Here is a 22,968-nt window from a genome sequence, read left to right as displayed (position 1 = left end):
TTAAAATGCGATTCTTTTGATGTAGCTGTCTATATAGAAATTCAATTTTTTAGAGTTTTGGTTACTATTGAGCCGGGTCGCTCCTTACTACAGTTCGTTACCACGACCTGTTTAATAAGGATAAATCCGCTTTTGAAATAAAGTTTTACCAGTAAGATTAATCTAAAGAATAGTTATAATTACTGAATCAGCTTCAAATGGCTATTATTTCTCACTTGACAGCTCTTTTCAAAGCGCTTTACTGAAAATAAGGATCTAATTATTTTCAATATGTTTTTATTTGTTGTTTTGTTTTTTGGGGGAGGGGAGGTTAAAATATGCCAAATGTATCAGTTAAAATGCAATTTTTGAGTGGGGAGGAGAATGGGGAACGGGAGGAAAATTCAAGAAAATTCTTAGCCAGTTTTACCATATATACTGATCTCAGCATGTAATGCTCCCACCAGAGGAGTGTATAGACAGTTTTATTTCAAAGGAGGGGAATTAAAAAAAAATACCTTAAATGAGCGAGTTATCCAGAAAATGAAATACATTGTAATAGCATCCATACATATCTTGAAATTTTGATGTGGATAAAGGCCTGAAGGATGCCCCTCCCCTTGTTTAAAGTTCCTGCTACTTTTTTCTCTATCGACGTGAAGGGGCGATCTTGCTCTCTGTTCTATTTCTTCATTTTGTTCGGGTGCCAGAACAAGTAAGCTTTATCTTCAATTTTAAATAGCTTTAAAGGTTTTTGGCAGCAGAACTATCAGGCTGTTTCTTCACTTTATAAATTACAAAGAGTATTTATGGGGTACCAAAAGGACCAATGAAAGCGTGGCCTCTACAAGAGTTCTTATTTATGGTACTTTAAAGATATATTATATACTCTAAGAGATTTGGAAGTATGTCGCTGTGCGGGAAAAGAAATCAGGATCTCCTCAACTCAGGCCAAGGCTGCGTTGACCTGTGACTGTAATCCTTGGATGCGTAGAAGAAAAAGAACCAGCTTGTATGGATAGTCTCAATTAGTGAAAAGTTTAGTGGGATAATATCATTTCAAGACAGCTGATTGTCATTTCAACAGAGGCGCCATTTGGGCCAAATCTTGGGGTGGGCATGAACTCCATTTTGGCCCCCCCCCCAAACTTTCACGTAAGAAAAAATGCAGAGTTTTGGCAGCACATCGATCGAATATTCTAAGTAAAAACTCATTTTCAGCACCCGTGTGTTGCATGGAAATGTACTGTAACCCAATGTGGAACTCAGCCACACTGACCTCTAAGATTAATTATAACATCAAAGATCATAATCAACGAGGTTAAGTGATTAAACTGAAAGTGGAAAATTCAACCAGACTAAAGGCTGGCCCTCCTCAGCGAGAAACTTTCTTATTTAAGTAAACAATACGTCGGTGAAAGTAATAAACGTGCAGTAATTTCAAATCAATTGAACAGAATGGATTATGTTGTACATAATGGATTATTATGACCGGCAAAGGACCCTTTGTGGTGGAAGCTTGGGTCCCCTGAAAAATCTGGGGTGGGCATTTGCCCACCCCTGACCCCCCCCCCCAAATGTCGCCTCTGCATTTCAAGACAGCTTAGGCCCTAGTACTTAGTGGGCTATGATCAATTCCAGTAGATTTCAGTAGCCATCCGGTACGCCCGGCTTCCAAAGTAAATTATCCAACCAAATTAGAAAAAAAGCAAAGCTTGAAACATAAAAAAAAAAAAAAAAAATTACTCTGTTCCTGTTGATCCCGAGTTTCTGTCTAAGTGACATCTATGTTCCTGTCAATCTGGAATTCAGATCAGTAATTAAAATAAGCAAATTTCCGTGAAAATACAACACTGTATTTTATTTAAAGCAACTATTAATCATAAATACTATAGTCAGGAAAGGTCATAATCAGTCAGGATAGGTGCTATATTCTCTGTTATGCTTTGTATATACAGGCTCAAATTAACCTTTCATTCTCATCTGTCAATGTTTGCCTCCACCACCACTAATGTATCCACCTCCTCCATGGGCTCCTTTACCGCCACCACCACCGTGACTGTCGTCATATCTGCCACTATGACCACTACCTCCATATCCTCCTCCTTCATAAGCACCACCACACACACAAATTCCACAACCACCACTATTACCTCCTCCGCCATATCCACCACCGCCTCTTTTGTTTCTAGCTGCTTCAGCATTACTTGTAAAATCCGTTTTCAAAATGTTTTCTCCACTATAATTGAAATGCACTTTCAAACTGGCTGGAGAATAGTTTTCTTCTGCATAGTCGTTGTTTTTTGCATTCAAACCAAACTTACGCAATACTGATGCTTTTGGATTCGCTCTACCAAGATGAAAGCTAGTACTATCTGAACTATGTAAATGTTTCTGAGATCCCACCTCAGTTGAAGTGGACGCTATATCTATAATAGTGGTCAGAACAATAAGTATTGCTGTACAACATTTTATATAGTACATCTTGTTTTATTATTCTTTTCGACTAAATTGGCAATGCAAAGTTCAGACATTTATATTCAGCTGTTTTCCTTGATATTTTAGGATTTTTTCCTTCGCTGCGTCTCTCTGTTTCTGGTCTGTCTAGCTAAAACTCATTAGGCGTAAAGAAATGATTTGTATCTATTGTCTGAAAAATGTATCTTTAAGGTTATCATCTTTTGTCCAAAATATCATAAACCCATTAATCCAGACGAAAAGGCTTCGAAAAGAAATTAAAAGTTTTAAAACAAGGTTGACGGTTCTAATGCATTTTTACTGATAGTAGTATGGTATGAGATAACTAATAGTAACTAGACTACATATAATTGTATTTTAGCTTTAATTTTTTAATAGCGATGTCTATATTTATAGATAAATTTAATATTTAAATCAAAAATGTTATATTGAAAATTCAAGATTAATGCCCTTATTAGGCAAATATTGAAAAGGTTTCAGAGCGTTGTCATTTAATGTTAGTAGCAAGTTTGTGCTATGTAAAAGCAGCGAGAGTTCTGTGAAATGTTCAGCATATTCTATAACTTATTCTAACTTAATGATTAATTAATAATTAAGCTATAATTAATTAATAATCAAGTTAATAATAACTTATTCTAAGTTAAAATTAAGTAAGCCTCAAAACATATGATTGTTAATTTAGTGATCCAGAAATGGTAACTATTATTTCAATTAATCTTTACGCTAAAATTGTAATACGGAAACAAACTAACGGGAAATCAAAAAAAAAAATCCTAAAATTCTTCGATAATAACGTCCCATGGATATAATAAATGTACTTTTAAAATCAGCATGGTTGAAAACCTTATCCAGGAAAACCCCTGAACGCAAACAAAGAATAACCGTAGATTGTCAGTTTAATAGACATATACTGAAATTTATTCCATAAAGTTTGGTTAACTTTTTGTCTATGAAAGTAAAAAAGTGAAAACATTTAAAATGTGTTTTGTTTTCAATAAAGGGCAAATTATGTTCTGGTCTTGAGAAGGCATGGGGGTTATCAGCGGTACTAATGTTAATTTTTGCTTGTTTTGAGTTTGACCTGATTATTTATTGTAATTTCTGTTCGTTTTGAGTTTCATTTATTTATTGATAGTGATTCGTCTATCATTACGATTGGAAGATTATTTGACTTTATTTCTGCTCTGTTTTGGCTTAATGGAGCTCTTTACTTTGCTTTGAAAAACTGCTTTTGTGGAAAAAATTTGTATGTTAATTTCTGTTCGTTTTTGAATGAAAATGCAATAGATGTTTTATATCTTTTTAGCTTTTTTCTCTAAGAATCCATAATTTGGTTTGCTATCTGTATGCTGGAGAAGCTTCTTCATCAATTTTAAATCCTGACACAAAAAGTTTAATTTGATTTAATTTTATAACTCCCGAAGTTGAACCGAAAAGTAAAAAAATACCATTCCAAAAGATTCTATCTATTCTCTTTGACAACTTTGTTACACTTAAACTCTTTTTATTGATTTAAATTGTAAGACTAGAAGTAGTAAGGGTATAGGCCCAAAAGTTTTAACTTAAACTCTCAGTCGTTCGCGATATATTGCTGAGGTTTCTTCTTGGGAACCATAAGCACACTGCCTTTTGATTTGGTTTAAAGCAACATTTAGTTTTAAAGCATAATATGTCAATTGCATGATTGCAGGGGGTTGGCATACCCAATCCCTCAATACCCAATACCAAAGACATAGTTGCTGGGCCGTTCTACTATGCTGAACAAAATCGCTGTCTCAAAGTTTTGACTTGATGTGTTTGGAAAAGGAATGGGCTTGAGAGAAGGGCTGCTCCCCCTCCAATATCTTCTTACTCTTAAAGGTGCCCTTGGACTTTTAATTCCAAACAAACACAACTTAAACACAATAGGAAATATTCACTGGTTTGAATTCAACTGTCTTGAAAAAATTTCCCTATTGTTTCTAAATTGTGTTTGTTTAATATGGATAGCCAGTGTCGTCTTCGTTGCTATTTATCTTTTAATTTTGAATAGAATTACATCATTTAAAATTTTCAATAATATTTCTAGCTATTATAACGTGGTGCAACCTATGATATTGCTTATATGCCCTTTTGAAAACCTGTATGCACACAGTTTTTTTCACTTAATTGAAACTCCTCTTAAACTCTTCCTAAAAGTTTCACCTTCATACTCTTAGCGTCATTAGTTACAGTAACTATAATGGTAGTATTAAAAGTATACATAGAGTGCATTCTGGGTATTTTAAAATCCCCCCAAAATTAGACCTTACCCCTGAAGGTCTAACTTCATAATATAATTTGCCTTCAGATATTGCTGTGTCACCTTTTGGAAAATCCACATGCTCATAGTTCGTTTTGATTTAATTCAGCATCTGCCTAAATTTTTCTTGAAATCTTCAGCCTAATACCCTTAGAAGGCACTGTTAGATTGCAATAGTGGTAGTGTGCGCTTAACATCTTTGTTTTCATCCTGTTCAAGACACGCCAAAAGTTTCAGCTTCATACCATCAAACGTTCTTGAAGTATTTCTGATGCGTCCGCTTGATAGCCCGTGTGTCAAGCAGTTCGTGGTAACGAACTGTAGCAAGGAGCAATCCGGCTCAGTAGTAACCGATATTCTAAAAAACGAAATTTTGATGCAAATAGTTACATCAAAAGAATTGCATTTTAATGCTGACTTTAAATGTATAAGTTTAATCAAATTTAGTCTGACCCATCAAAAGTTGACAGCCTGAGAAAATTTGTCTTATTTTGAAAAATAGGAGAAAAAACCCACTAAAAGTCATATAATCTTAACGAAAAGTACACTATCAGATTCAGCGTATCAGAGAACCTTACTGTAGAAGTTTCAAGCTCCTATCTACAAAAATGTGGAATTTTGTGTTTTTTGCCAGAAGACAGATCACGGATGCGTGTTTATTTGTTTGTTTGTTGTTTTTTTTAGAGGTGATTGTATCTACCCAGTGGTCCTAGAATGTCGCGAGAGGGCTCATTCTAACGGAAATTGAAAGTTCTAGTGCCTTTTTTAAGTGACCAAATAATCAAAGGGCACCTTTGCCCCCTCCCAAGCTCATTTTTTCCCGAAGTCACCAGATCAAAATTTGATGCCACCGGATAGGTATTCTGTTCAGCGTAGTCGAAAACTTAATAACTATTTCTTTGGGGACGGCTTAATCCTCCATAGTCTCCGGGGGAGGGGCTGCGAGTTACAAACTTTGACCCTTGTTTATATATAGTAATGGTTATTATAGAGGGGTTGAGACGTTTCCAGGGGGACTTTTTCACGTTGGGGTGGGGTTGGGTCGGGGGTGGGGATTACGTGGGAGGATCTTTCTATGGAGGAATTTATCATGAGGGAAGAGAACCTCCATGAAGGGGGCGCAGGATTTTCTAGCATTATTAAAAAAAAATTGAGAAAATAAATAGTTTTTTTTTCAACTGGAAGTAATGAGCAGCATTAAAATTTAAAACAAATGTAAAATATTACGTATATAAGGGCGTTCGTCTCCTCCATAATACCTTGCTCTTTGCGCTAAAGCATTTTTAGCAACTGCAACTATTTATTCTACGGCCTTTGTGTTTTAGGGCTCATTCTTATGGATTTGGGACAAAATTCAAGCTTTAGTGTAAAAAGCGAGGTATTGACGAGGGGGCGAAACTCCTCATATACGTAATAAAAATACACAAATATAGAAGTTGGTAACGTAAGTTAATTCGTAAGGTACGTATGTTTATTACTAACAAAAATGTTCGCAAAAAAAATCTAGTTGCAATTTTAAGTAGCTAAAAAATGGAGGTAAATAGGCCTTCTCCCCCACCCCATTTTCTTATCAAAATCGTCCAATCAAAACTATGAGAAAGCAATTTAGCAAAAAAATTACATGCAAATTTCGTTTTAATTACTCATGTGCCTTACCTTAGACCTTAGTTCCTCCTGTGCCGCCAGAGGCACCCAGGGCATCCAAAAAGAGCCGCCAGTCGTCCCTCATATGTGCTGCTGCCCAGACGTCTTCCCACTGGGGTGGGACTATCGGATTGATGTGTTTTAGGTCCCGCTGGTACGTACGACGAAGTGTATTCTTCGGCTTCCCTCTTCTTCGAGTTCCCTCTGGTTGCCACTCCAGTACAGTTCTGGGGAGTCTATCTCCCGTCATACGGATAACATGCCCCAGGTAGCGCCATCTTCGTTGGCGTATGACATCTGTTACCAGGGGCTGGCGCGAGATAGACCGAACAGTCTGGTTGGTTATGTGTTCTCTCCAGTTAATGTTCAGTATTCTGCGAAGACAGTTGTTCTCGAAGGCGAGAATCCTCTTTTCTTGGTGTTGGTTTTGTTTCCAACATTCACAGCTATAAAGGAGGGCGGAGATGACGTTACTGTTGAACAGCCTCATTTTCAGTTTCAGGGAGTACTTTTTCGATCGCCACACTGGCTTTAGTCGATTAAAAGCTCCACTGGCTTGTCCAATCCTATACTGCACCTCCTTTTCGCTGGATCCAGTTCGTTCGACTGTACTTCCAAGGTATCTAAAATCCACTACCTGCTCTACTGTATTGTCCCCGTACTTTAAGCCCAGTGGTGAGTCACTCGTTGCCATGCTTTTTGTTTCGTCCGAGTTAATCTTTAGTCCCAAAAGACTCGCTTTCTCTCGGATTACTACGAGAAGATCCTGGAGCCTTTCCTTGTTTGCTTCCATCAGAGTGATGTCGTCGGCGAAATCAAGATTTGCTAGTCGTTTGTTGTCGCAGATTTGGATACCAAACCCCGTGCAGTCTCGGAGCACATAATCGATTACAAGGACAAAAAGCAAGGGGGAGAGGACACACCCCTGTTTGACACCGGACATGATATGGAAATACCTTGTATTTCCTTCTTGGGTCCGAACGCAGCACTCGGTGTTTTCATATAGGGCAATGATAAAGGATACAAGTTTTTCTGGAATGCCGTAATATCGGAGGATATTCCACAGCGAATCTTGGTGTATTGAATCGAAGGCTTTTTCGAAATCCACAAAGACAAGGTACATCTTTTGCCTCCATTCATTGCATTCCTCGATCATCATGCGTAGGACATATATAAGGTCGGAGCAGGAGCGGGATGGGCGGAAGCCATGTTGCTCGTCTCGCAAGTGCTTATCTAAGGCTGTCTGGATGCGACGAAGGATTATCTGTGAGAATAGTTTCCCCGGGATAGAAAGGAGACAGATGCCCCTCCAGTTATCGCATTTTGCTGCATCTCCTTTCTTAAAAAGCTTGATGAGTGTGCTTTTTCTCCATTCTTCGGGGACTTTCTCTGATTTCCATATACATGCAAAGAATGTGATCCACACAGTTATGCAAGCGCCTAAAGAGGCTTTAATCATTTCTGCTGATATCCTGTCGCTTCCTGGTGCTCTGCCGTTCTTCAGTTTGCGAGCGGCTTGTACCAGTTCTTCGGTTGACGGTTCTTCTGTATTGATTTGAAGTTCCAGGAAAGGGGTTGTGGGGATATCTGCTGTGTTCGGAGGACTAGGTCGGTTGAGAACTTTCTCGAAGTGTTGGGCCCAAACTTCAGAGATTTCATCGGGGGCTGTGACTGTCTTCCCGTTTCCGTCTTTTACTGGTCCATTTAGGTTGCGACGTTTCCCGATGATTTCATTGGTGATTTTATAGACGGCTCTGGAATCGCCGCGCTTGGCCGCTTCTTCTGCCATAGCTGCCTTTTGTTCTAGAAAGTTCCGTTTATCTCCCCTTGCGCTCTTTTTCACCAGCTTGTCTTGGTATCGATACAGCTGGTTACTCAAGACTGTGTCGCTGTTATCTCCATCATTTAGAAGACGTTGTTTTAGTTTCCGACGCTCTTCGATAAGGGTCCATGTCTTATCGGATAACCACTCGTCTTTGGGTCTTTTTTTGTTCCCAATTGTTTCTATTGCTGTCTGGTTGTAGGCTTCTTTTAGGGTGGCCCAGGTTGTCTCCACAGTGGCTTCTCTATCCAAATCTAGGGCCAAGCTCTCAAACCTGTTTGTAAGCTGTATGTTGAACCTATGACGAACTGCTGCGTTTGAGAGCTTTTCAGAGTCGTAGGCAGGTTTCTCTTTGGTTTGGGATTTTTCAGTTTGAGGGACAGCTTTGCAATCATCAAGGCGTGGTCTGAGGCGACGTCGGCTCCTCTGTAGGCTCTTACATCTTGAAGGCTTGACTTCCACTTTTTGTTGATCAAGATATGGTCAATCTGGTTGTGGGTTCGACCATCAGGCGAGTTCCATGAGTATTTGTGGATAGTTTTATGCTGAAACTGGGTTCCTCCGATGATAAGGTCATTTGTTAGTGCGAAGTCAACTAACAGTATCCCATTCTCATTTATTTCGCCGAGGCCTTGGCTCCCAAGAACCTCAGGACAATAGGACTTGTCGCTCCCCACCTTGGCGTTGAGGTCACCAACAAAGCAGACGAGATCGTGGCTTGGGATATCCTTGGCGACAGCTTGTAGGGTGTTGTAGAAGTTATCTTTTGTGGTATCGTCTGCCTCATTAGTTGGTGCGTAACATGCGACTACTGTTAACTTAGCTTGGCGACCTGTGAACCGTGCCACGATGATCCTCTCATTTATAGGCGTCCATTTCGTTAGGGCTCTGGACGCAGATTTCGACAGCATTATGGCGACGCCTGCTTCTTTCTTTTTTTCTGTGCCACTGTGCAGGATTGTGGATCCCTTCTTGAGGGTTTGACTACCTGCACCAGTCCAACGGACTTCCGACAGAGCTAGGATGTCAAGGCCATAATTGTCCATCTCATTCACAACCTGTTCTGTTTTAGAAAGTTGAACCATGGTCCTTACGTTCCAAAAACCAAGTTTAATTTCGCAATTCGTTTTCAAAAATCGTGTCCGGGGGCGGTCCGAATTCGTCGTCAAGGAGTCCGGGGGCGGTCCATAGTCGTCGGCAGGTTGCATAGTCGGTATCATGTTGGCTCTCAATTAGACGGTTCTATGGCAAATCTTTTTTTCCAGGGGCAGGCTGCTAGTCTGCCGCCAAACCCTCCTCCTTTATCCAGGCTTGAGACTGGCTGTATAATTACAGGCGGAGTTTTATTACTCATGTGCGGTGAGCCAAAATCAAAGCATGCAATAACTAAAAACGTTCTGAAATTAAATTAAAAAAAACAAGTTTTTTTTAACTGCAAGTAAGGAGCGACATTAAAACTTAAAACGAACAGAAATTATTATGTATACGAAAGGGGGTGTCCCCTCCTTAGGGCCTTGCTCCTGCCTCTAAAGTTTTTATTGTTTTAAAAAGTAGAGTTGTAAGAAAGAGTCAAACTTTAGCGTAAAGGGCGAGGCGTTGTGGAGGGGACAACCCCTTTCATATACGGAATAATTCCTGCTTTTTTAAGTTTTGGTGTCACTCCTTACTTGTAGTTAAAACAAACTTGTTGTTTTTATTTAATTTCGATTTAGTTCCATTTAGTTATTACACATCCCAAATTTTTCACCTTAATGTCGTTAGTTTTAACAGCAGTAGAAGTAGTATCAGCAGTAGAATTAATTGTAGTGGCCTAAGCTTTAGTGGCAGTATTAGTAATAAAAGTGGTAGTAATAGTAACAGTGGTAGTAGCATGAGTAGAAGCAGTAGTATTAGGATGAAAATATTTTCTTTATGTTATTTCAGCATCCCTCACAACAAACTCTGTTAGTTATAACTTCACACACCACACTATTCGAAAGATATACCTGTACGTTATCATATATAAACCTGTACGTTATCATATGTTCCTCTCAGTGCTCTTAGCCTTGCAAGTAGTATCAATAGAAATAGTAGTGGCAGTAAATGCAACAGTAATAGTAGTATTAGCAGTAGTATGCACATATTAACTTTTGGCAAGATGATCTTCCCTTTAAGCCTTCCCTGAAAGTTCCAACTTAATACACAAATTAATTCTTGAGATACGCTATTTTGACACTTTGCATGCACATAGCGTCTTTTCGTTTTGCTCGAATTTCCCCAAAATACTGTAAATAGATTGGTGCGGTAGTAGTAGTGGTGGTAGCGGTAGCAGTACTGATAGCATGCAAATATTGCCTTCTTGATCATCTCCCTTGTCATTTTCTGAATTTTCCTAATTAATATGCTCATTCATTCCAGTGTTACACCCTTATAACAATCCTTATACACATAACGTGTTTGATTTAGTTCAAAACGTTCTCTGAAAGGATCACCTCAATGCCCTTCGTCTTCTTGGAAAGTAAAAATCAAACTTGCGTACCTTTCTCAATAACATATACTGTGTGTGAACAGTAAACAAATTGCCCAGCTTAAAGACCTTGTCCTGAGGACTGTGGGGAGGTCTCCAAATACACAATTACTGGACCTATCAAAAAGGCTGAACAAAATAGATCTCTTAATATTTCGATCAAATACATCCTGGGGAATGATAGGCTTGTGGAGGGGCTGATTGCCCTCCATTCATTTCTGAATTTTAAAAAGGGCACTAAAACTTCGGACTTCCAATCAAATGAGCTCCATTCAATCCAAAGCTAATACGACCACCCGTTCCCAAAAAACCTTATATGCCCTGGGCATAACTTGCAACCCTTGCCAATAGGCTCTAGGGGATTGTGTCCACCCCAAAGACATTGCTATATGATTTTTGAAATATTGGTAACAAAATGGCTATCTTACAATTTCAATTGAATCTGTTTTGAGAAAAGAGTATGTCAGGAAGGGGGGTTAGTTGCCCTCCATCATTTTGACTCTTAAAAAGAAACTAGAACTTTTCATTTCAAATTAAATAAGCCTCTGCTTAAGTTCACATGATCACCCCTTCTATAAGAACTTGATATGACCCTGGGGCATAACTTACAACCCTGACCATCAGACTCTAGGGGCTATTGTCCACCCCAAAGACTTTATTATATTATTTTTGGACGATTTATGTACAAGGGGCTGCCTCAAAATTTTTATCTAATGCATTAATGGAAAATTCGATGTAGGAGGGGGAGGGTGCCCCTGATCATTTTAACTCTTAAAAAAGGAATTAGAATATCTTATTTCCAGTCCAATGAGCCCTCTCTGGAGTTTACACGACCCCCCTTTCCATTAGAGCCTTAAATCCTCTCGGGGCGTAACTTACAACCCTTGCGCCGAGGACTGTGGGGGGCTGTCATTTCCAAAGACATAATTTTCAGACCTTTCAACTACTCTGAACAAAATGACTATCACAAAATCTTAATTATATTTGTTTGGACATTGATATTTGTGTGGGGAGGGGGCTTGTTGCCCTCCAATCACTTTGACTATTAAAAAGGTCCTTTCAATTTCCAATCGAACAAGTTTTTTTTTTAAGTTTCTACGTCAACAAATGACCATCTCAAAATTTCTATCAGATACTTTTCTAAAAAATATGAGGTGTGTGTGCGTGTAGAGAGGGGTACCCGCCCTCCGATCACTTTGAATCTTAAAAAGGGTATTAGAGAAATCTGATTACCAATCCAATCACCCCCTACCGAAGTTTAAGCGACCATCCTTTCTATAAAAAAACTCCAATACCCCCTGGGTATAACTTACAACCGTTGCCCTGAGGGCTGTGGGGATTGTCATCCTCAAAGATACAATTTCTGGATCTTTTAACTACACTGAGCAATATGGCGATCTCAAAATTTTGATTCGATGTGTTTGGGGAAATGGTGGGCGTGGGAGGGGGTTTAGTTGCTCTCCAATCACTTTTGACTATTAAAAGGGGCACAAGCTCCTTTCAATTTCCATTCGAATGAGCCTTTTTTGAAGTTTCTACTACAACAAAAGGGCATCTCAAAACTTCTATCAGATGAATTTCCGGAAAATACGGGGAATGGAGGGGTGTATCCACCCTCCGATCGCTCTGAATCTTAAAAGAGGCAGTAGAACCTCTAGTTAGCAACCCAAAGAGCCCCCTCTGAAGTTTGTACAGTCACGCTTTCTATGTAAACCTTACATGCCCCCAGGGAATAACTTACAACTCTTGCTCTGAGGGCTGTGGAGGGTTATCATCCTCAAAGATATAATTTTAGGACCTTTAAACTACGTTGAACAATCTCAAAATTTTTATTTGAAGTGTTTGGAGGAATGGTGGGCGTGGGAGGTGGGTTAGTTGTCCTCCAATCACTTTTGACTATGAAAAAGGACACTAGCCGTTTTAATTTCCTGTTGAATGAGCCCTTTTCAAAGTTTCTACGGTAAATCATTCGATACAAAGTGCCCTGGTCTAAGACCAAAAAATAAACATTGTGCCCACATCGCTCTTTACTTAGGCAACCCTATTGCATTGCCTATGATAAAACCCTAAATAGAATATTTCAAGCCCCTCCCCCCATGTTCAAATATGATAAAAACCTAAGCAGAATATTTCAAGCCTTCCATGATAAAAACCATAGCAGAGGGAGGTTCTCTCCTATTTTGTGTTATAAAACCTCTAATGCAAGGGTTTGCTCCGCTCATTGGTAAAAGCCCTAGCAAAAAGGTTCTGTCTTATCTTTGCGTCACAAAACCACAATTTTGGCCAGAAGGGGATCGAAATCCCAGAATTTCAAATTCCAAAAGGGTCGTCTTGAGATTAGAGACCACTGAAGGATGAACGCCTGGTTTGGAACCAGGTTCGGAAACCCATGACTACGGGGCTACCGCTAGATTTACCCCACGTACAACAGTGCATATTACAATCGATTGCGACGGATTCAAATAACTTATTAATTAACTGTAATTATTGTGCTCTATTGAACGCATTACGAATAGTAGAATAACTTAATACAAAAAAATACCTTTCAAACTAACCGACTGTATAATTACATTGTACTAATAGAAAAATATTCCAAGAATTTTCTATCTCCAAAGGAGTGAATTGCAGGTCATTGAGCTTTGAAGTGATTGGTCATTGAATACGCCAATAAATAATTGCCTTCAATAAAAAACAAGCGCTTTTGGAAGCAAATCAATAATTGCAATTGGTTATTGATCACCAACATCTACAAACATCAACGGCAATAAGCATTTTTACCAATAATAAGTTAGAACTTTATTGTTGACTAAAATTGTAAAATGAAAATTTTTATTTCTAAGGTTTCACATTTTACAAGAAACTTGAATAGCCAAGGCCTAGTTCAAGATTGATTAACTGTCTTCAATCATCTTCACAGGCCCCGTGTCCAACAAATCTAGTTATAACTAATCTCAATAACTTATTTAATAAGCATACTTATTGTGTCCTATTGAACGTGGTTGAACATGAACCACGTTCATTTCCACGTTGGGCATCAAAATGAATGTCTTAAAAAAAAGAAATGACAAAAAATCTAAACAATATTTGTTTACGTAACAAGCTTTATGCATTTGAAATTAGCATAAAAATTCAATTCTTTTGATGCGTCTATTGTTATCAAAAGAAACGATAAAAAATCTGGTATCAAAAGCAAAAAAAAAGAAATGATAAAAATCTAAACTAACATTCTTCAAACACCTGAGAACCTTTGAAACTAACCAGCAATATTGTTAGCTTCTACTAATAATTAAATAAAAAAAAACTAGTTTTTTAACTGAAAGTAAGGAGCCATATTAAAACTTAAAACGAACAGAAATTGCTCCGTATATGAAATGGGGTTATCCCCTCCGCAATCCCTCGCTCTTTACGCTAAAGTTTTTAATTGTTTTAAAAAGTAGAACTGTGGCAAAGAGTCAAACTTTAGCGTAAAGAGCGAGGGATTGCGGAGGGGACAACCCATTTTCATATACGGAGCAATTTCTGTTTGTTTTAAGTTTTATTGCCGCTCCTTACTTTCAGTTAAAAAAAGCTGGGTCTTTTATTTAATTTCTGAACGTTTTTGAATTAATGCATGTTTGATTTTGGCTCTCCGCACATAAATCATTAAAACGAAATTTGTATATCAATTCTTTTTTTGGCTAAATGGCTTTCTCTTAGTTTTTATCAGACGATTTTGAGAAATAGTAATTTTTAATGAAGGTTTTTATTAATAAAAAATATACGTAACTTAAGAATTAACTTACGTAACAAACTTTTATACTCTTAAATTTTTATTATGTATATGAGGGGGTTTGTACCCTTGTTAATACTTCGCTCTTTACAGTAAATCTTAAGTTTTTTCCCCATTGTTTATGAATAACCCCTGAATCAGAAAGGCCGTAGAATAATTAGTTTAAATTACTAAAAATACTTTAGCATAAAGAGCCAGGTATTTATCTTCTTCTACCTCGCTCTTCATGCTAAAGTATTTTTAGAATCCCTCATATGCGTAATAGTCTCTGTTCGTTTTAAGTTTTAATGCTACTCCTTACTTTCAATTGAAAAAAACTTTTTCCTGTTTATTTTTTCATTGTTTTTTTTTATAGTAATGCTAGAAAATCCCGCGCCCTTTTCATTGAATTTCTCTTCCCCCATGACATTTTACTCCAAGGAAATATCCTCCCACATAGCCCCCTCCCCTCAACCCCACCCCCAAACCAAAAAAATCCCATTGAAAACGTCTGTATGCTTCCCAATAACCATTACTGTATGTAAACACCGGTCAAAGTTTGTAACTTGCAGCCCCTCCCCCAGGGACTGTGGGGGAGTAAGTCATTCCCAAAGACATAGTTATTGTGGTTTTGACTATGTGGAACAAAATGGCTATCTCAAAATTTTTATCCATTGACTTTTGGAAAAAAATGAGCGTGGGAGGGGGCCTAGGTGCCCTCCATTTTTTTGGTCACTTAAAAAGGGCACTAGAACTTTTTTATTTCCGTTAGAATGAGACCTCTTGCGACATTCTAGGACCACTTGGTCGATACAATGACCCCTGGGAAAAAAAAAGAAAACAAATAAACAAATAAACACGAACCCGTGATCTGTCTTTTGGCAAAAAATACGAAATTCTACATTTTTGTAGATAGGAGCTTGAAATTTTCGTTATAGGGTTCTCTGATACGCTTATTGTGATGGTGTGATTTTTGTTAAGATTCTATGACTTTTAGGGGATGTTTCCCCCTATTTTCCAAAATGAGGCAAATTTTCTCAGGCTCCTAACTTTTGATGACAAAGATTAAATTTGATGAAACTTATATAATTTAAAATCAGCATGAAAATCCGATTCTTTTGGTGTATCTTTTAGCATCAAAATTCCATTTTTTAGAGTTTCGTTTACTATTGATCCGGGTCGCTCCTTACTACAGTTCTTTACCACGAACTGTTTGATAACCGCAACAAGAATGTTGCTATTGAACAGGTTGTTGTAACGAACTTTGATTAAGGAGTGACGCAACTCAAAAGCAATCAAAACTCTAAAAACAGAGTTTGATAACGAGGGACGAATCAAAAGAGTTAAATTTTTATGCTGATTTCAAATTAATAAAGCTTGTTGCGTTTAATTTTACAAATCAAAACTTACGAGCCTGAGAAAATTTACCAAATTTCTGAAAAAGAGGGCAAACACCCCCAAAAAGTCAACTGATATTAATAAATTTCACACCATTAGATTTAGAATTATTAGATAACCCTAATATAGAGGTTTCAAGCTCCTATATACAACCTCCTTAGTATTTTTTTTCCAGGAGAAAGATTACGGATGGGTCTTTATTTGTTTTCTGTTCCTTTTTTCTTCAGGGCTGATCGAATAAAGTCGTGATCCTATGATCCTAGAACATCGGGATGGGGCTTATTTGATCAGAAAATGAAAATTTCTATTGTCCATTTTAAGTGATCAAAAAGACTGGAGGGCAAGAAGCCACCCTTTCAGGCCCATTCTTTCCCTAAAGTCGTCTAATTAAAATTTTAGTATTGCCATTTTTTATCAGCATAGGTGAAAGGCTCAATAGCTCTGCCTTAGGGATAACAAGACCTTATACAGCCCCTGGGTAAAGGGGTGTAAAAAAAGACATTCGCCAGTTATCTACTTGTATCTGTTATTGAAAAGTATGAAGGTATTTTGGGGGGAGGGTAAAATTTCTGCTTGGGGGGATTTTCACGGTGAGAGTTATCCATGGGAGGGAAGTTTCTGGGGTTGAAATTTCCACTGGAAATTTTACAATGGGGTCATTTAACACTGGGGCTACTTGTCAGAATTCCTATACGACATTTTTTAAGGATGTTTCGGGAGAATTTTCAGCGTTGTTGGAATTATCTAGAGAGTTTTTTCTATAGGGGGATTTTCTGTGGGAGAAATGTTTTGTCCTCAGAAAAAAAAATTCTCCATGGGGAAATTCCGTGGGAGAAACCTTTAAAGGCAGAATTTTCCACAGGAGAAACTTTCCACAAGGAGTGGAGATATTTTTTAGAAAAACTTTTTACGGAGGGAGAGGGGGATTTTTGCACAATTTGAGAACGATCAGAAGTTAAAGGCTTTTCAAATGCAACTATGACAACAAGAATTTTAAAAAGTGCGCTTGTCGATAGCAACCGAAATTATAGAGAGGTAAATTTCATTATCATAGGTAGCGCAACAGTGTTGCCTAAGTAAAGAGCGAAGAGGAAACAATGCATCATTTTTTTTTCTGAGCGAGCAGTTCGTACAGATAGAGTTGTTGTAGAAACTTTGAAAGCTCATTCGATTGGAAATTAAAAGCTCTAATGCCCTTTTTGAGAATCAAAAGTGATTAGAGGGCAAGTTATAGCCAATTTATTTAGCATAGTTGAAACGCCCAGTGATTAAGTCTTTGGGAATGTCAACTCCCCCCAAGCCCTCAGGGCAAGGGCTGTAAGGTATGCATTCGTCCATTGTTTACGTAAAGTATATGTTATTGAGAACGATAGGCTTGTTTGACCTTTACTATCTAAAGAACGAAGAACGTTGAGGTGTGCCTTTCAGAGAATGTTGAGAGAAATATTTTACTGAATCAAACCACACAATGTGCTTATGGGCTGTCAAAAGGGCATAACTCAAAAGTGACTGACTATATTCATTTGGAACCTCCAAGAAATGATAAGGGAGAGGATCAATTGAGCAAAAAGGAAATGCACTGTTTAACGGTCCTGCAACTATGCCTCTAGGGACATTGGATATGTCAATCCCCCACAGTTACAGAATTTCCCCATTATGCTTTAAAATTAAGTGTTGTCTGAAAAATAAATCAAAAGGCCCTGTGTATAAGCTGGTTACCAATAAGACGTCTCAGCAATATCCAAAGAACGATTGAGGGTATTTTTCAGATCGTTCATAAAGAACGAGTTCAGATCGTTCAATCGCTCATAAAGAACGATTGAGGGTAACTTTCAGAGTCACTACTATTACTAGTGACTGCACTGTTTAAATGCACTGTTTAACGGTCCTGCAACTATGCCCTAGGGACATTGGATATGTCAATCCCCCACAGTTACAGAATTTGTCCATTATGCTTTAAAATTAAGTGTTGTCTGAAAAATAAATCAAAAGGCCCTGTGTATAAGCTGGTTGCCAATAAGATGTCTCAGCAATATCCAAAGAACGATTAAGGGTATTTTTCAGATCGTTCATAAAGAACGAGTTCAGATCGTTCAATCGCTCATAAAGAACGATTGAGGGTAACTTTCAGAGTCACTACTATTACTAGTGACTGCACTGTTTAAATGCACTGTTTAACGGTCCTGCAACTATGCCCTAGGGACATTGGATATGTCAATCCCCCACAGTTACAGAATTTGTCCATTATGCTTTAAAATTAAGTGTTGTCTGAAAAATAAATCAAAAGGCCCTGTGTATAAGCTGGTTGCCAATAAGATGTCTCAGCAATATCCAAAGAACGATTAAGGGTATTTTTCAGATCGTTCATAAAGAACGAGTTCAGATCGTTCAATCGCTCATAAAGAACGATTGAGGGTAACTTTCAGAGTCACTACTATTACTAGTGACTGCACTGTTTAAATGCACTGTTTAACGGTCCTGCAACTATGCCCTAGGGACATTGGATATGTCAATCCCCCACAGTTACAGAATTTGTCCATTATGCTTTAAAATTAAGTGTTGTCTGAAAAATAAATCAAAAGGCCCTGTGTATAAGCTGGTTGCCAATAAGATGTCTCAGCAATATCCAAAGAACGATTAAGGGTATTTTTCAGATCGTTCATAAAGAACGATTGAGGGTAACTTTCAATCGCTCATAAAGAACGATTATAAAGAGTCACTACTATTACTATCTCTGCTCTTACGATTTAGTTAAATTGTAAGAGCAGAAGATTTTCTACGACATACAAATAGCAAGTCAAGCTATGGATTCTCATAGAAAAAAAAACCGATAAAATTGAAAATATTATTTTCTTTCCACGTAATAAAGTGTAATTGTATCCAGGTTTTCAAAGAGCATAGATACAATGTTTCAGTAATTGTATTAAGTTTTTGTATTAAGGTTTTGTATTAAGTTTATTTTATCAGGACAACTTGAAGAGGTATAAAACTAACTTAAACAATGCTGTTTATGTCCAGATTTACAAAGAAGCTTATGTTGTTAAAAACTGCTTAAAGATTTTCTCCAACATATAATTAGCAAGCCAAACAATACTCATAGAAAGAAAACCGAAAGGTTTAAAACATTATTTTCTTTTCCCATGAAAAAGACTATGTCAATAAAAAACAAACAGAAATTAATTAAACAATTTTTTTCACAAAATAAGTTTTTCAAAGAACAGTAAAGAAGAGCTTTATCAAACCAAAAATAAGCAAAAATAAAGTCAAATAACTTTCCAAGTGAAAAACTATTACAAATCACCATTAGTAAGGAATATAAACCTTAAAAGATCAAAAATTCCAATAAATATCCGATTTAAAATCAAAACGAGTAAAAATTAACATAATCAGAGCTGACACCCCCCACGTCTTCCGAAGACCTAAAATTCAGAAGAATTTGCACTTCCCTGAACACAAAATACATTTTAAATTTTTTCCCCCTTTTAACTTTAATAAATCAAAAACTATTAAGACTTTAAGGAATAAATATCAGTATATGTATATTAAACTGCTCATCCATTTATATTTGGTTTTTTTTTCAGTAAAGTGTATATTATACAAATTTTCATTCAAAGTCAATTTAAATTTCTAGTGCCTCTTTCAAGAACCAGGACAGTTCGTACCACAGCAAAGGGTTAGTTTTGGACATTTTGTGCTGCAAAACAAAATTTTTAACACAGTAAGGCCAACTCACTATAGAGCAAATGTTATGAGGTAGCCATATACCCGGAATTGTGATATTCATAGTCCTGCCTTAGGGACTAAATAGCTGAGTTTAGCTTTACCGAGATTCTAATCAATATATTCTTTTGAAATCAGTTAATACTTACAACAAGGTTACCTCCAGCAGTAGTTATCCTACATCAATCAGTTATAGAAATAAATGTCACATGCGTGTACAACGTCGCCTTGTGCTAGAAGAAGGTTTTACCAATTTGATTTCTGCACACAGTGGCGATTATCAAAGCTGCGTATTACTTTGTAACTTCCCCCAAAAATTATAACGCACGTTCTTTTTGTTGTTTCGACAAATTCTGCCCCGTCCAAAAAATATTCTTTGTTTAGACTCCTGAGTCTTGAATACTTAGGTATTCAGAATACTGGTACTAAGCCATAATAATAAATATCCTGAAGTGTTGATAGAGAGTCATCCATTAATTATTGAAATTCGGATTTATTATATGGCACAAGCCTAACACACCCCAAAAGTTAAAATCTTACTTTTTGAAAAATTAATTCCAGGTTTACACCGGCAGTAATAGTGGCAATTGTTGTGATCTCCTTAGCTGTTTTCATCGTCATTGACACTGCCGACCAGAGAGAAAGACTTCGCTCCTCGCTCGGTCTCCTCGTTCTTATTTTTCTTGGATTTGTCTTCTCAAAACACCCGTTAAAAGTAAGAAAAAGGCAACTAAAAGCTTATACTTGCTCGGGAGCTAAAAATTTTTAAGTTAACGATAGTGAGTTTTGAAGGAGAGCAAAAGCTTAAAAAAGAGTTTGAAGTTTTTTTCAACTTCTTCGTCCATAAGGTGTCTGCAGTAGAAAAAACAAAACACAAAGGAGGTTGATACGACATCTTAAGAATTGTTTTATTTCAATATTGCTTTATTAAGAGTTTTATTGGTCCACTAGGTCTTCCATAAGAAGCTATAGTTGTATTGTTGTACTTTTATAAACAACTGTGCTTTGTTCACTATATAAATCTTAGTTTCACAAAAAGTCAATTAACATCGATAAGTCATTATAGCCAATGTTACTTGAATTTGACTCTAAAATTATCAAAAATATTTTAATGAAGTCTATGTTTACGGGTCTTGTAGCCCTTCAAGGTTTTTGAATTTTGAAATGTAAGGTTTGTTAAAGTCTCTAGCATAATTTAAAAACTTTCTTAAATTCCTTTTGTTTCATGTTCACGCTGCATTATCTTTTTTTTATTATTTATTTTCTTTGCTTACTTTGCACGTTCTTATTCTAATTTTGGTGGCGGTAATTCAAAACCCTTTATAATATTTTTCCTAGGTTATAATTTTTTATGATAACGTTTCCTCTTAATTTTTAGATGTTTATCTTATTTATTTTTTCATTTATATCCTTTGGTTAATTTATATCTTTTATTATAATGTTGGTCGGGCAATTCAATTAGCATTTTAGGTAACATTCTTTATGATAACTTTTTTTCAAACTAGTTAAAAATGTGTTTCATCTTACAATTCTACTATTTTTATCTTCTTATTATAATTCATTTACCTTCTATTATTACTTTGTATGCTTCTATTGAAATATTGACCCTGACAATTAAATACAGCTATTATACATTCTCAAGTGACACTTGTTATGATAAAGTTTATTTTGAAGTTTTTGAAAATGTTATTCATTTTCCAATTCTACCTTTCATTTTTTCATAATTTTGAACTGTGGCAATTCACAAGGCGTTACAATGCGTTTCCCGATGTTGTTGTTGTTGTTGATTTCAACGTTTCTGGAGCATGAATCAGCTCCGTCACGTACGTATCAATCTTGTCCAGACAATGTGTATGGAGAATTTTTAAGAAACGATGACTACTTTCAGATTAGTGAATCACTTAGAATCGTTATTTGCAGATTCTTTGTTGGTGGCAAACCATTTTTTCCACTAGTATAGCCACCTACATCAGACCACCTTAATTAATTCTATAGCATTTACAGCCATAAATTACAATTTACATTAAATTTCGTGGGAAACTACAATTGCCTACATTAAACTTATACAATATATTGAATACATTAATAAACATTTGACTTGATACAACATGACCCAAGACTGCTAAAGCACATCAAATAAACTTGAAGTTCTAATAAAACAACCCAGTGCAGAAACAGATACCCTACGAGCCCATGGAGGGGCGGATGAATGACCCACCACCGCACGGAAAGTAAAGGCACCAAAGAGCTTTAGAACTTTTCTTTTTAATATTTCACGCTGGATATAATACTTTTTACACGACATTATAACATGGCGGACATCTTCATATACATTACATACATTGCAATTTGGGGAGTCAACCAAATTCCATTTAAAGAGAACAGAATTCACTTTAGCATGGCCAGATCTGATTCGAAATATTGTTGTGGCAATTTTCCTCTCACTGTGAATTAGGTCCAATGGAGGAGGCTTAAAATCATATAGATCCAAGATTGTATTAGTGGACTTTCTTGTGAAAACAGCTTTCTCATCAATTGCGGATTTGGCCTCATAACTCTGAATATATTCACTCAGGGACAAGTTTACATCCAACAATTCACCATTTCTGCAAGCCCATTTTGCCATTTTATCAGCTGACTCGTTCCCAGGAATACCTGCATGTGCTGGGACCCATGTAAGTTGTAGATCATAACCATGTATTAGAAGGTCATCAACTATTTTTTCAATTTGGGCAGCAGTTTCTTTGGCATCATTTTGTTTCATAGCTAAGTAATTTAACACAGATAGAGAATCAGAACAAATCAAAAAGCTACCAACTATACCGTTTGACTTAATATAAAGAAGTGCTTGATAAATAGCAATCATTTCTGCAGAAAAAACAGTAAGCTTGTCAGGTAGCTTAAATCCGCAAGAAGTACCAGCTGACGGGACCACAAAAGCGCAGCCTGCTCCCACCTCCGACTTAGATCCGTCAGTGTATATGTGAGTAAAGTCAGTCCATTGCAGAGTCAGCCTATACCACTCTAATTTTAAAATTATTGTTCCTAAATCTTTATTTCTATTATCTAGAGCTAAATTAATTACATTACCTATTCCGTTGAAGCGTGAGGAAAGGTCATCTATATTTGGGGTTGGAACTAGGCCTGGAAGGCCAGCATTACTCATCAGACAAGAATATTTATAGACTGTAGGGGAAAACCTTGGTCTAAACTGGAGATCTTGATTCCATGTAGCAATGCATTCTTTATAAACAATATGATTTGTTGATCCCATTTTTTTTAGAAAGTAACGGGCTTGAAGTTTGCCCTACTCCTCAGGTTACCAACAAGATAGTCGATGTGGTTAGTCCATAGCAACTTTGAATCCAGTAAGACTCCTAGATAGCAAAATT

General features: G+C 37.0%; 1 protein-coding gene across 8 annotated transcripts in view; it reads left to right on the top strand.

Moving 5' to 3' along the window:
* The window catches only part of LOC136030452 (sodium/nucleoside cotransporter 2-like), a 126,086-nt gene that overhangs the window by 30,240 nt on the left and 72,878 nt on the right, over positions 1-22,968 (top strand). For 6 of the 8 annotated variants that reach the window (XM_065709452.1, XM_065709453.1, XM_065709449.1 and 3 more), the window contains one exon: positions 20,138-20,291. The exons of the other annotated variants lie outside the window; for them this stretch is intronic. In XM_065709452.1, the coding sequence (XP_065565524.1) occupies positions 20,138-20,291 (154 nt within the window). The remainder of the gene's footprint in view (positions 1-20,137; positions 20,292-22,968) is intronic. 8 annotated transcript variants of the gene reach the window in all.

Source organism: Artemia franciscana, chromosome 8, assembly GCF_032884065.1.
Source record: "Artemia franciscana chromosome 8, ASM3288406v1, whole genome shotgun sequence".
NCBI classification, from domain to species: domain Eukaryota; kingdom Metazoa; phylum Arthropoda; class Branchiopoda; order Anostraca; family Artemiidae; genus Artemia; species Artemia franciscana.
This window is presented reverse-complemented; position numbering and strand designations above follow the sequence as displayed.